The sequence below is a fragment of the Panthera uncia genome, chromosome C2 (genome assembly GCF_023721935.1).
Source record: "Panthera uncia isolate 11264 chromosome C2, Puncia_PCG_1.0, whole genome shotgun sequence".
In the NCBI taxonomy this organism is placed as follows: domain Eukaryota; kingdom Metazoa; phylum Chordata; class Mammalia; order Carnivora; family Felidae; genus Panthera; species Panthera uncia.
In genome coordinates this window covers 150,686,027-150,700,884 of record NC_064810.1, presented here as the reverse complement: position 1 = coordinate 150,700,884, position 14,858 = coordinate 150,686,027, and the positions used below count along the sequence as shown (strand labels likewise).

The 14,858-nt window shown below is 52.2% G+C and overlaps 1 protein-coding gene across 1 annotated transcript in view; it reads right to left on the bottom strand.

Annotated features, from left to right (window-relative positions):
- Nucleotides 1-2,268, bottom strand: part of DCLK3 (doublecortin like kinase 3) — a 28,545-nt gene extending 26,277 nt beyond the window's left edge. The window contains exon 1 of the mRNA XM_049629049.1: nt 436-2,268. Coding sequence (XP_049485006.1) covers nt 436-1,845 — 1,410 coding nt within the window. The 5' untranslated portion in view covers nt 1,846-2,268. The remainder of the gene's footprint in view (nt 1-435) is intronic.
- Nucleotides 2,269-14,858: the final 12,590 nt, after the last annotated feature.

Here is a 14,858-nt window from a genome sequence, read left to right as displayed (position 1 = left end):
CCCCCCCCCCCCCCCCCCGCAGCGCTGAGCCTTTTGAATACCCTTGACAAGCTGTTACCTTCCAAAGGGCCAGGGGGCATTCCGGTGGGAGGGCGATGCAAAGCCCTCGGGGGAAGCTGCCGCCCGGTAGATACCCCCCCCCCCCCCCCAGACCAGGCGATGCGCAAATGCCCGAGAAATTAAGTCTGCCTGGTCACTGTCAAGGTGAAAGCATTTTTCTCCCAGGAATGAGAAAGCATGTCCCATTTTATCTAAACTGGAAGGTTTCTTTTTCAATAATCATCAACCCCAACGCATCTCAGCAGCCTGTGACCAACGACCGGGCTTTTAAATACTGGAACGAGAATGCTAAGGCAGCACGAGGGCCACGTCCCAGGATGCGGGGGAGAACCGCTAGGAGGCGTACTTGCCGACCGCCAGGCAGTCAGGGCTTACCAGCAGGTTTTCGGGCTTGAGGTCCCGGTGGACGATGCTCTTGTCGTGCAGGTGCACAAGCGCCCTGCACAAGTCCATGAGCATGAGCGCGGCGTCGCGCTCCGCGAACTTCACGCTCTCGATGATGGCGTCGAAGAGGTCCCCGCCCTGCACGTACTCCATGATCAGGTAGATCTCCGCGTCGGTCTCGTACACCTCGTGCAGCTTCACGATGTTGGGGTGGGAGAGGCTCTGGATGATCAGGATCTCGCTGTCCACCATGTCCTCCTTGCCCTTGAGCTTGGACTTGTCGATGATCTTCATGGCGTAGGCCTGCCGCGTCTCGCGGTGCCGGCACTCCTTGACCACGGCGAAGTTGCCGTCCCCGAGCACGCGGCCCGCCTCGTAGAACTTGTGCACGTCGGCCGCCAGGAGGCCCGCGGGCCGCCGCTTCCGGCCGCCCCTGGGCTCCCGGTCCCCGCGGGCGGCCGGCTTCCTGGGCGCTGACGCGGCCGCACAGGTCTGCTGCTCCCGGTGCGCGTCCGGCTCGCCCCCGCGGGGCCCGGGCGGCGCCTCCGGGGCCACCGGCTGCTCCCTCCGCGGCCAGCCGCCCTGCCTGCTCCCGCAGGCGCTCCTGGCCTCCCTCCTCGCGTCCCGCAGCCCCTCCTCTCTGACCGGCGGCGCGTCCCCCGGCTCCCTCCTGGCCTTGGCCGCGGCCTGAGCGTGCCCCTCCTGACCTTCGGGGTCTCTGTCCTCCTTCTTGTCTGGGTGTCTGCCGGGCTTCCTGGGCTCCTGGGTGGGGTTCCTGGGGCTGCTCCTGTGGCTCTCGGCCCTGCCCCCTTCCTCCCCGGCTGCAGGGTGGGCCTCGGGCGACCGCCGGCAGCTCCTGGTCCTCACCAGCTTCTCGGCCGCCGCCTCGTACCTGTGGCTCTTCCCCAAGTCCAGCTCGCTGGTCCCCAGGGACAGCCTCTCCCTCTGCAGGCCCTGCTGGAGCTCCCTCTCTCGCCTGCACTTCTCACACCGGATGATCTCACCCGAGGTCCTTTCGATCTCCACGCCCAGGTGCTTCTCGCCGCTCACAGGTCTGTCCAGAGCGGCCTCCCTGGGTGGCCTGCTGGCAGGCTCGGGCTCCCGCTTGCCCCCGACCCACTTCTTCTGGGGCCTCGCCCTGTCCTCCGGCGCTGGCTCCACGGGGGCCTGGCCCCGATGTCCGGGGGCCGCCTTGGACGCACCAGCCTCCCCGCGGCCCTTGGCCGCGTCGCTCTCCCCACAGTGGTGACCCCCTCTCAGAGCCCTGCTATAGAGCCTGCTTCGCAGCCTCGGAGAAGGGGCCCGGCTGTGCTGGGTCAGGGTCAGGGCCCGGGCTTTGCTGGGGTAGAGTTCTTCTACGGCTACCTGAATGTTCTTCAGGGTTAACGGTTCTTTGCCCATGGCTATGAAAGCATCCCCTTCCCTGAAGAAATCGGAGACGCTCCTGATCTCCTTGCCCTTGAGGTTAAAGAGCTTCCTCACGCGATCGTTCTTCCATCTGGGAAAGCCCAAGGCCTCGGAGATGTCTGCCAAGAGCTGCTCAAAGCTCTGCACCGACCGTCTGTTGAGGAGCAGGGTGACCTTCCGGAGCGGGTGCCCACCCAGCTTCACCACGGTCACCACCCTGGGCTTCAGCGGGCTGCTCTCGGCGTGGACGGGGTGGAGGCCATTCTGTGGGCCGAGCACGGGCGCGACGGAGCCCCGCGGCCCCAGGAGTGGTTTCTCCAGGTTCCCGCGGCCCGCAGGCAGCCACGCGCCTTGCAGCTTCCGCACCGTGATTCTGGAGCTTAAAGATTTTAGAGAATGGTCACACAGGTTTCCGCGTCCTGCAAGAGGAAAATGACAACACTGTGTCAGTCGTGATGGGTTCAAGGGGCCCACTGGCCTTCGCCAAAACTTTACTGAAGGTCACGGGTTCTATTATGGTCTGTAGGTGTGATCGTGGAGGGCCTGTTTGAAACGATGGAAGCCTGTGCACTTGGGACCTTATCCCCAGTCTCCCCTGTAAGAGACGAGGAATGCCGAACTGAGTCAGCCTCGGGCCTGGGTCACTCCTCTATGCCTCCCAGGAACCCCCAGAATGGGCCACACGTGGAGAGTTCTCACTAGGCTAGGCCTGACCCTGGAAACGCAGCCTCTGCCCCCCTGAAGTGAGCCGACTCTCCAGGATACACAACGGAGATCAAAGGTCCAGGGTTTGCCACCCAGGAAACGCCAACAAGTCAGAATGTTCCGGAGCTGGAAAGAACCCAACTTTCCCCCACCTCTTTGCCAGGAAGAGTTTTCTCAGCTTGACTTTCAATTCACTGGAGGTGAGGTGGTACCTGAAGGGGTGATGACCACTGACTCTGAGACAGACCTGTATTTGAACCCTGGCACAGCCACTGACTACTTGTGTGAATGTGGGCAAATCACTCATGCTTCTGTCTTTTCAGCGAGGACATGGGGATGCAAAGGGTTTTTATGAGGGGCAAATGGGAAAATGATTGCGGTTCACTTAAAGGGGTGTTTGGCACACAGGGAGGGCACAGTAATTGTCAGTGATTAAAACTGTCCTTAGAGTCTCAATATCTCTTTTGTATGGTATTATCATTTTGGTAGTAATATATTACACTGGGAAGGCAGAATCCACTTGGCATCACAAGAACTCATGGACCAGCACGACAGGGCGGGTATTTCTTAAAGCTGTGATTGAGATTCTCTTACACCAGGGGGGGGGGAGGGGCGGAAAAGAAAAGAAGGTGGAAACAAGTTCGGTGTAGGTACAGAAACTTTCTTCTCCAAATGGCTTTTCCTCTCAGAAAAAGGGAAAGCTTTAATAGTGAAAATACGCTCATTCTTGGGGCGCCTGGGTGGCTCAGTCGGTTAAGCGTTCGACTTCGGCTCAGGTCATGATCTCACGGTTTGTGGGTTCGAGCCCCGCGTCGGGCTCTGTGTGGACAGCTCAGAGCCTGGAGCCTGCTTCGGATTCTGTGTCTCCCTCTCTCTCTGCCCCTCCCCCACTGACTCTCTCTCTCTCTCTCTCTCTCAAAAAATAAACATTAAAAAAAATTTTTTTAAATACAAAAAAAAAAAATATGCTCATTCTCTATTTACTCATTCACCGCATAAATGAATACAACAAGACACTGTGTTTCCTGATCAATTGTGCCCAGCCAGAATGAAGCAGTTGAGGCACAAGCAGTTCAATTTCCATTTCTGTCCAGGTCAGGAAACAGGAAAACAACAGAATCTGTCACAGACTTCAACCATGAGGGTGGACTGCGGCCTACTTACATTACCCCCAAAGGATCCATATGTCCTACCCTCCATGTAGGAATCTGCCATTTATGCTTCCTTTAAAAAGAAGTTAAAGAGGGGTGCCTGGGTGGCTCAGCTGGTTAACCGTCTGACTTCGGCTCAGGTCATGATCTCACAGTTCGTGGGTTCGAGCCCCGCGTCGGGCTCTGTGCTGACAGCTCAGAGCCTGGAGCCTGCTTCCGATTCTGTGTCTCCCTCTCTCTCTGCCCCTCCCCTGCTCACACTCTGTCTCTCTCCGTCTCTCAAAAATAAAAAAAATGTAAAAAAATAAATGAAAATAAATAAATAAATAATAAAAAGAAGTTAAAGATAATCCTTTCTATGTGCATTTGAGTTGTAGCCGGAACCCCAGTTGTGCCAAGATGCGCAATTTGGCCCAACATATTTACACGGAATGCCTTTTGTTTTTCAATTACAACGTACAATCTGTTCTGAGATGATTTCCATCTAGACACAGGTGTCAAATTAGATGACAAGCAGTGGCTGGTACCGACTGATCTTCTCACATGTCATGCATTTATAAGTTTAGCGCTCACATTTACAGTGAGACTGCGGACATCTGGTATACCATTTCTTCTCATAATCTCTGTCATCTGCCTCCATTGTTGTCTGAGAGAGTTTAGAGAGATCTACAGAAGCAATGCTAGTCTGTATTTCCTCATGGGGAACATTAAGGAAGGATGCCAAGGAAGATGACCTTCTCAAAGAGAAGGACCTGCTCTACACGTTCGGCACGCTAACTAAATGGAAAAGAGTTCTCTATTCCAGGGAAGGGAAAGGAGAGGGGCTTTCAGGGAAGAACACAGGAAGCATTTGGTGAATACATTAGGGATGTGGGAAGAGTTTAGCACAGAAGGGGGTTCAGGAGGGTCCCAGAGAAGGGTCCAGATGGGATGTCAGGGAACCCATGCTCTCTGGGATGGCTATGCCCAGCCAGATTCAGCAGACCTTACCTCAGAACCAGCCCTGATTCCTGGTGGCTAGAGGAGCAAACTGGGGGGCTAAGAAAACACAGCCTCCAAGTGTAAATATTTGTATCCTCTCTTCCACAAGCCCCCTTTTAAAAATCCTTAGTCCAGAGCAAAGTTTTCTTCTTTAAGGGTGAGAGGATAACATCAGCAGACTGTGAAGGCCTGGTCTTTAAGCACGGGGAGCAAGCATTAGGGAGAGGAACAACATAGCCCGACCTTGGGGCCCTGGGTTCAGCCTCCAGCAACAGCCTCACCTCCCGAGAGCACGGCACAGTGGTCCATTTAGGCTAAGCATAAGCAGCAGTTTCCTGGTACCCACCCCCCATCCATCCGAGCAGAAAGCCGAAGACCAGGCTGTGTCTGCTTATCTCCAACAATTTACAGAATCGACTAAAATGGAACCCGTGAGATTGCCAGTACTTCCATCTTGCCCGGCAAAGAAGCGGAAACGTCATGTGGCTTCACCTGAAACGATCTAGGATAATAACCCCTGCCCTGTCCCCACGTCAACCACAAGCAGTTAAAGAAAGTACAGAGAGTAAAAAGTAAACACCCTAAGGCCCAGTCCTCGGTCACCACGCTTGGAGCTTCCCGGAAACGGACGCAGAAAAGGATGCTCTCGTAGCCCTGTTTTTCTAGGTTCCTACAGCGACATCAATTGGCCTTGATTTGACAATACACTGCTTTTGCCTCATATACCCCAAACACAAATATGTGCAGGGTCTCTCCCCAGGGCCAATCTAAACCCCCACACACAGCAGAACAAACACTGCTTTCGCCGAGTCACTCCTCTGCTCAAGAACCTACGGTGGCTCCTTATTATCTTCCCGGAGGGCCAAACCCAAACCCCTCCCCTGGATAGGTAAGGCCCTCCATAACGCGGTGGCCTCCGCCCATCCCAGCCCCACACCACCCTCGGTCCTCACAGCCACCGAAACCTCACCATGTCGGAAGACCTGGGACCCACGGCTACCACCAAACCTTCCCTGACCTCACTTTCACAGTCCACTCCCTCCTCTGAAGCTCGGTTCGTTCCTTAAAGCAACACTTGGCAGGGATGCTCGAGACCCGAGACCCAATACCGGCGCTTGGCTGCCCCATATCCGGTCTCCTCTGTGGCACGTCTCGGCTACTTGTTAGTTCATCTTCACAGGTGTACTCTCCTTCTCGACTGAAATCAAGCCCCCTAAAGACAGAGACACCATAGACTGTGTAAATCCCCCCGGCATGCCCGGCCCCCAGCCAGTACTGTGGATCTGGGGAGTCGGTTCCCAGCCCTCACATCCAACACAAGCACCGAGTCTCAGTCTGCCGGCTCTCCTTGTAGACAACGGAGTGTTGCTCCTTTCAGCTCTGGCAGACATCACACCCCAGGCCTCCTAAAGAGAGTGGAAAGGCGAAAGAAGACACGATCACAGACATCCACTTTACTTCAAGGAAATCTGCCAATGCAGCATTTATAAAGAGGGACTGATACAGGTAGGGGACAGCAGTACATCTCTGCAGAGTTTGTGACAGCTTCGTTCCAGAGGCGTGCAAAGAACACTGGACACAGGGTCAGAGACCTCATTGAAATCCTGGTTCTAGCAGGCTCTTACTTGCCATGCGACCTTCGCAGAGCTATAGCATCTCTCTGAGCCCCAGTCTCCACATCTGCCAACCACGATACCTCGGTCGTGCTGAAGGCGCTCAGCGTGTGTTTGTTGTCTTCCGTCTCCAAAAGAAAACAAGGTCTTGTAACCCTGGCTTTCCCCCAAATCCACGTAGATCTTAAGAGCAAAGAGAACACGATGCTAAATGTGACTCAGTGGGTGAATTTGTCATCCAGGTAGTGACTGAAATAGGAGACAGGAGGGATAGGATACTAAGAGAAACACTCCAGCAAACTGAAGCATACAGCAATTCTGGGAGGATAAGCCAACTTCCTGCTCACTGATCCTAGGTTCTCCGACTGGTATCAGCCAGTAAACGCGGCAACTGCATAGACAGTTTGCTGTCATTGCCTCCAGTGGGTTTGGCCCCTGACAATCCTGTCTCCTATCGGCTGCCACGATTCATAACCTGATTCTACAAGGGTCAGCCCTACACCTTATCATACTGACAAGGCTACCAAAATGACTGGACGTCACGTTAATCCAGTTTCCTGTGTGATCATTTAATAACACTTTGGGCGGTACCAAGATTAAAAAAAAAAAATATATATATATATATATATATACACATATATATACATGTATATATACGTATATATACATGTATATATATATATACTGCTAAAATTAATCTTTTACTTGTCTTTTTTAATCAGAACAAAACGAATGTACCTTTTCCTACTCATTTTTAAATCATAACCCGTATGTCTAACAAAGAAAAACTGTGTCTGAGGTCAGCATTAACTTTGGAATTCTCACCTTGGTTCCTAGAAGGCTACAATGACCCATCAAGAAAAAGAAATGGGAGAATCGCATCCAAATTGCCGTCAGGCGTAAGTAATCCATAATCACTTTTTAAGCACTGACGAATTAGGAGTGCTGAAAGAAACGGAAATCGGTGTTTCAAAGCATCTGGGGACACGCAATGCAACACCAAAAACTGATGGGAAAATAAAAGCCAACGCATCTAGGGGCACGCAGTCCCCATTCCTAGCAGAGACGCTTCCCCTAAATGTGTTCCCTTTTATCGACCTCGTATTTCTGGGTGGTTTCACCAGATTGATCACGTGTGGCCCCAGGCTGCAGTGCTGCGAGGCTGTTCGCTTCCATCCTTTTGTAGAAGTTGAAGACGGACCGGATGGATTCGGTTTCCTTTCCACTGAGTAATCATTTGTCCTGGGCTTTTTCCAGGGGCTGTTTGGGAACAAACTCATTTTGCTCATATGCAGATTATGAGGCAGGAGAAACATTTGTGAACTTACGTTTGATTATGCAAACATCCCAAGGAGGGTTTTCTAAACGAATAAAAAATTGGAATGCAGCCTCCAGTCAGTAAGCCTCAAAAGTGCCACAGTTTCCTAACTTGCCAGCCTGGCCAAGGTCTGTATCGATCAAAGCTGGAGACGTTAATAAAGGTAAGGTAATACGACGAACGTGCCGTGCCATTTATTGGCTGTCACTGCTGATGACCCTTCAATCTCTAATTAGTGCTGTCGCTACCTAATCTTTATTACCAACAGGACGTCAACTGAGACACCAGGAACGGAGTGATTGAAAAGACCTTTCCAGCTCTCATCTCAGAGGTGCCCCTGCTCTGGGTTGTCTTTTAATCTGCTGACCTACTCATGCCAATTTCCCTACGAGCCTCCCAGCTTCTTGGCACAGGAACCCTGTTTGGTCTCTGACTGAAGGATATTTGCCAGTCCTTGTAATAGCCCGCCTGACAGATGCCTGATATTTGCTTCCTAAGCTGCTCACGGATTTAAAGATGGAGTTTGCTAAACAGAGAGCAGAATCAGACTCACACACGCAGAGGCCAAACTGATGGCTGCCAGAGGGGAGGGACTGGGGGGAGGGGCAAGACGGGGGAGGGGGAGGGGGAGGTTCAGGCTTCCGGTTACGGAATGAATAAGTCACAGACGTGAAAGGTACAGCACGGGGGATATAGTCGATGATATTGCCATAGCAATGTACGGTGACAGATGGCAGCTATACTCGTGGTGAGCGCAGCATAACGTATAGATTTGTCAAAACACTACGATGTACACCTGAAACTAATGTAACATCGTGTGCCAATTATACTTAATTAACAACAACAAAAAAATCAATAAAAAAGAAGAAAGTGCAATGGATACCGACCAGGCAAACTAACAGTTGCCTATATAACCTCGTTATGGGTGGAATTGTGTCCCCCTCCCCCACCCTTAAGTTCATACAAACTCCCCGCCCCCAGGCTCTCAGAATGTGACATTATTCTGAGACAGGATTTTCACAGAGGCAGTCAAGTTCAAGGGAAGTCCCTGGGGTAGGATGTAATCCAACATGACTGGTGTCCTTACAAGGAGGTGAAATGTGGACACAGACAATCACGCAGGGAGAATGCCACGTGAACATGGAGATGGTCACCTACAAGCCAAGGAGAGGGGCCGACACCGGCGCTCAGAAGGAACCGGCACCGCCAGCATCTGATTTCAGACATCTGGCCCCCAGAACCGTGAGACAGTACATTTCTGGAACTTTACCATCGCAGCTACTTTGGAGTCGCAGCGAGTCAGAAAGGGATTTGAAAGTGAAGCTTCTGTATCTGCTCGCTTTCGAAGCTCATCCCAAACCCCCTCAACAACACTCCTCCTCCCGCCCTTGCTTTTCCCAGCACCCTGCTCTCATCCTGCACACCTACCCATCTCACCGTCACATCGCACTTCTCCCTTCCTCCTCTGCTGCCTGTATTTTGTCTGAAGAACCTTCACGCTCCATGCAAGCCAGAAAGCCTGTGTTCCTCTCTCCCCAGACGTCCCCCGGGACACCCCGTGACGAAGAGGACCAATGACCAAGGGATGGACTTCTCCCCACTGTCACCGACGTGCCTCCTTTGGGCGTCCCGCTAAAGTGGCGAAGCCAGCAGCTCCCGCTGCCGATGCGCTGTGTTCTCACATCTCTCGTATGAGGACACACACACCACCTGGGGACCGCGTTCACGTGCAGGTCCTAAGTCAGCCAGTCAAGGTCGAGGATAGCTCCTGAGATTCTGCCTCTCCGACAAGGGCCCAGGCGATGCCCATCTTGCTGGCACATGGACCCCACCGTGAGACACAGGATACAGAGACGAGTTCCAGAGTATCCTTCTGGGAATGCCGGTCACCTATCGGCAATTTCTAAGTGGGTCCACACACCAACTCCTTAAAGTAGTATTACAACTAACAGTACCCTTTTTTCATAATGCGAGTAGGAAGATGATAGGTGATTAAAACATGACATCACCCGTGCAGTGAAACAAAAAGTCCGGTCAGGATTTCCTAGCCAGGGTCTTCCGTTAAGCACAGCAAACAGAAATGAAGGAGGCGGTGACCACTTTGACGACCCAGGGGGGCCCGCGGCACAGCACCCCCCCCCCCTCCCCGCACAGCTTGTTGGAAGTGCAGGATCGCAGGCCTCACCCCAGACCCACCGGATCCGATTCCGCATCTTAACAACACCCTCAGGGGGGTCTGACGCGTGCTGAATCTTAAGAAGCACCGCTATAGACCATCTCTTGCCTCTCCAAGGTGGCTAGTGGAACCAAAATATGCAGACCACGACGGGAGAGATTACGAGGTCCTCGGACTAGTGCATCCCCATTTGACCAACCCCGAAGGCACGGCACGGTGTGACCCAACCCAAGCCAAAGTGGGATCTAGGGTTGGCCCTCGCCCAGTGGTGGGTTTATTCCCCTGCAATCCACATGCGCCGGCTGACAAACGGGCAGGCAAGGAGGGGAATGTAGGGGGAAGAAGGAGGCATTTCATGCGCAGGCATCAGACCCCCGGAGGAAGCAGCAGGATTAGAGACAATGACAAGAGAGACAGTGGAATGGCATCTGCCCCTGCCCTCCCAATCCTTGGAGCACAGGGTTAACAAAGGACACTAAAGAAGCTGTGTGTCTTCATATATATACATATATATGTATATGTGTATATATATATGTATATATATATATATAATTTATTGTCAGATTGGTTTCCATGCAACACCCAGTGCTCATCCCAAAAGGTGCCCTCCTCAACACCCACCACCCACCCACTTTCCCCCCTCCCCCACGTCCCATCAACCCTCAGTTTGTTCCCAGTAGTTAAGAGTCTCTTATGGTTTGCCTCCCTCCCTCTCTGTAACTTTTTCCCCCCTTCCCCTCCCGCCCTGGTCTTCTGTTAAGTTTCTCAGGATCCACAGATGAGTGAAAACATAGGGTATCTGTCTTTCTCTGCCTGACTTATGTCACTTGGTGTAACACCCTCCAGTTCCATCCACGTTGCTACAAATGGCCGGATTTCATTCTTTCTCGTTGCCAAGTAGTATTGCATTGTATACACAAACCACATCTTCTTTCTCCATTCGTCAGTTAAGCCCGTGTGGGGCTCTGGGACCCAGGTGACAAGGTTCAAAGGCAGCCGCCCAGCCTTCCCCAGCACAGCACAGAGGACAATGTGGGGCCTTGGAGACACACTGACAGCAGGGGCGGGGGAGTGAGGAGTGACTCAACCACTGGGGAAAGAACAGGAGCCACCGGGTACCTGAGGACAGTGACATCCTGTCCTGGGGACTCCGAGGACGCTGGCTGAGGTCCTATGTAAGCAGGTGGGGCCACCGGGCCTCCAAGCCGGGCATTAATATTAAACACGGCCTCGTCTGCTCCCAGGGCTCGTGAGGCCTCAGACGTTCCAGTGGCCGCAAGAATGGCCATCTCACTCCAACACCTCTTCCCCCAGACGAGCCCTTCTCCTCCCGCTTTCCCATTGTTGCCTCACGTGAAGCTTTTATGCTCCTCTCTTCCCCTTCGGCTCTGTGTGCCAACGTTTGCTGAGCCTTGCCCGATGCCACCCTGTCGCTCACGTCGCCCTTCTCGGCGACATCCGATCCTGGTTTACTTTGACACGAGCTTCCCCTGGGGACAGCCTGTCTTTCTGTCTCACCCCTGGGTTTCATGTTTCCTCCCGACACACCCCAACTCACCCACGAGCCCGTCCCTGGGGCGTCGCCTCTCGCTCAGTAAAATTCCAACGGGACACGGCCCCCAGGCCGGGCTGTTGCGTTCCATGGCCTGGATTTTTAATCCCGATTGTCTGCTGCAGTTCCATAAACCTGACTGGGGCTGAATTTCGCTCTTCTCGGTGCCTTTCAGGGAGCCTCTTTGGGTGTGTTCATTTGGAAGGGAAGTATAGTCTCCAGCCGACTCAAGGCCAGCAAGACCTCCTTTTTCTGGTCAGCCTTTTTCTGGCTGGTTGTCACTCCCGAAGGCCTTCCCCGGACCACCGGTCTCCACTGGCCTGTGTCCTAATAACACGGAAACACACCGGCTAGCTAGAGCTGCGCCTCGGTCCGTCCCTATAGGGGAGGCTGTCAAAATCATTCTAAAAGCAAAGGCTGTGTTCTTTTTTTCTAGAGAGACTGAGCACAGCTACCTCGTGTCTACGCCTTCGTGCTTAGGTCTGGCTGGATCTCAGATTGATCTAAAGACCGCTGGAATATTTGACCCACCGCCTGAAAGCGCCTGGCCCCACAGACTCTCACCCCTCAAGTATCAGCTGCTTATCGGAGGGGCCAGGGGATACCTCCACTAAGCATTACTAGACAGCGCAAGGGAGGCAGGGAGCCTGTGGATTCTTTAGAAAGCCCTTTTTAAAAGGGTTTGGACTCTTGATGAGACAACCACCACGTACAACATGTAATTAAATAGCAAGCACGTAAAGCAACTTAAGAGGAAACATTTCCGAAAAATTTATAGTTTTCATTCTTATTCAGGAGCGGCGATATACGGTGTTCGAAAAATACTGGGACTGCTTCTATAAAATAACGATAAGGGAATACTGTGAATTATCCTATGCCAACAAATAAGACAACTTAATAAAATGGATGGATTCCATGAAAGATACATCTTGCCCAAGTTTCCTCAGGAAGAAATAAATAACCCGAGTAGCTCCATGGTGCTATTATCTGAGGTTCAGGTACACCACCCAGAGGAATAACTTGCCATAAATATTCAGGACATGGCCATTACGTGATTGATTGGGCTTACTGGTAAAACTCCTCAGAAATTGCTTCTGTTGAAAAATGCATCCTTTGGATGCATTTGGCCTTGGATTCATCCTAAGAAGGATGCAAAGGGGATCCTAAGGATGTGTGGCAGCAAAGGCTGTGTGAGTGAGAATCTTTGTATGTTAGAACTGAAAGGCCAGGAGCCTCAATTTTTAGATGTAAGTGTAGACAAGAAGGGGTAAGCAGTGGGTCCAAGGCCACACAGCCTGCGAGTAAGAACTAGAACAATCGATGGCTTGAGACAAAATCAGGTTGCCATTCGTAACCATGGAATAAAACAAAGCTCACGGGACCAACCAGAGGAAACAGAGCAGGACACCAACTCATCAACACGCGTCGGTCCCTAAGCAAAGCAGCCTCGGTTTAGCTGTGCCCTGTTGACACAGCCGGCATCCCAACTGGGCAAAATAAAGTCACACGGTGTTCCCGCAGCAGGCAATAAACAAGAGAGCTGTTCCCTGACATCCCCGTAGACAGGCTGATCTGAGAATACAACTCCCCAAAGTGTGTTAGGATTCCAAACAAAGAAGAGGGAAGCAGATCAAGGTACACGCTTTTCTGCCGTTAGGGAATTCAACCTGGGTTTGGTTATCCTCTAATCTAAAAGTACCAAAGTCACCGTGCCAAGAACCTGATTGCAACAGGCATCCAACAGGCACCATAAAGGGGGCCCCGGCACCCACCCCGAGTGCTAGAGCCAAGAGGGACCTCATTTTCAGCCCTGCTGGCAGAGTGCCTGGTGGTCCTCATCACCACGGGAACCTGCATGGCCACCACCGGCCACCCTCCCAGGATGGCGGTAAAGACTGCAACGAGACGACAGGTGTAAGGTCACCTGCCTATGGAAAGCACTCAGTACATCGTGCTTAAACCACACTGGTGACAGCAGCAGCAAGGCAAGCCAGCTCCTCTGCTAAGAAGCCAACCTCAGAGGGCAGAAATGCGTACGGTTCCCTCCAAGAGCCCAAATGCTGCATCCAGGTCTTTTGAGAGCATCATTTATAAATGTCTTGGCGAAGGCTGTTGCCTTCAGAGCCTTGATATGAGTCAACTTTGGCAGCTTCTGCGGTTAAGCTTCTTCAGGATCCCTTGCGAAGCTCTCTCCTGGCATTTGCCAAAAATGTATCATTGGCAAGGACAGTGTCTAGTAAATAAAATGAACCTTGCTTGGCTGGGTCCACAATCACCAGGTTGTCCTGGGTGACCAAAGCAATCCTGCGCTTTCCATCTGTTTCTGCCCCCAAATCTAACTAAAGATACCCAGTCATCCGCATTCTCTAGGACCAGCACAGTCATGGATGCGACAGGTGCCCCACGCTATCCCCCTACCAGGCGGTGGTCCCCACCCACCAACTCTTATGAGCGTTGGCTGTTAAAGGGCCACCGCTGCTCTAGCTTCTGGAATTACCCTCTGTTGACTGGAGTCCCTCACCCAGGAGGTTCTACACCCATCTCCACCTCCTCAAGTGCAGCCCATGATCAATGACTGATGGGGACAGGGAAGGGTACCAAAGACCAAGCGGTCACCCAGGGGGGACCAGGTCTGTGTGCGGTGCAGGCTCTAGAACTCCCGTGGGCTCAGGCTGAGGTTGTCTCCAGCTGAGACCACATCCTTGCTTAGCCACGTCCCCCGCTGCCCTTGCTACCCTACCTCCCGTCCCGTGGCAGCTCTCCCCTCAAAATCACACGCACAGGGATCCCGATCTCAGGTTCTGCTTCTAGGGAACATGGACCCACACTATTGCCTAAAGAATTATGAAAGTCCTTTAAATCTCAAAACAAGAATGAGCACTGAGGGTTTTGTGGCATGTTTTCTCGAATTCACACGTAGAAGGCATTCCATCGTTCGTGTTTCCTTAAAAACCAAAGGCAGTTAATTACCCAGAGATGCCTAGAGTGTTCATCAAACTATTTCTCGCACACACGTTTCTCGCACTTCCTACCTTTGTTCAGGTCTGCAATCGATCATTTAATATCCTTTCTCCAAGAGGCCCTCCATGAAGACCCTCAACCCGTTCCATCCCCCTCACTCACCAACCCTCCTGCTCCTTCCTCCCTTCCCAGCTTACCACGACGGATGTTGCAATACCCACCTGATGCTCTGACCTCCACGCTCCAGCTCTTTATGGACGAATACAACAGCCTCCAGCAACAAAGGGCTATTTGCACTTTCAACTTAAACAAAGATTATTGTGCCTATGGCAGGTGGCATAGGAGATACTCAGCAACTAAATGTGAGTGAATGAAAAACTAGTTTGTGGTGACCATCAGTGATCTCTCAATGTCTAAGTGGGTAACCTTTACACTAAAAACTGATTATTGTCAAGGGTAGGAAAAGAACTGTAAGAACCTTTGAGAAAAAGTTCCTTAAAAAGCCACGAAAGGATATGACTGTTACTGGTTCAATTTTGAGAGGGTGATA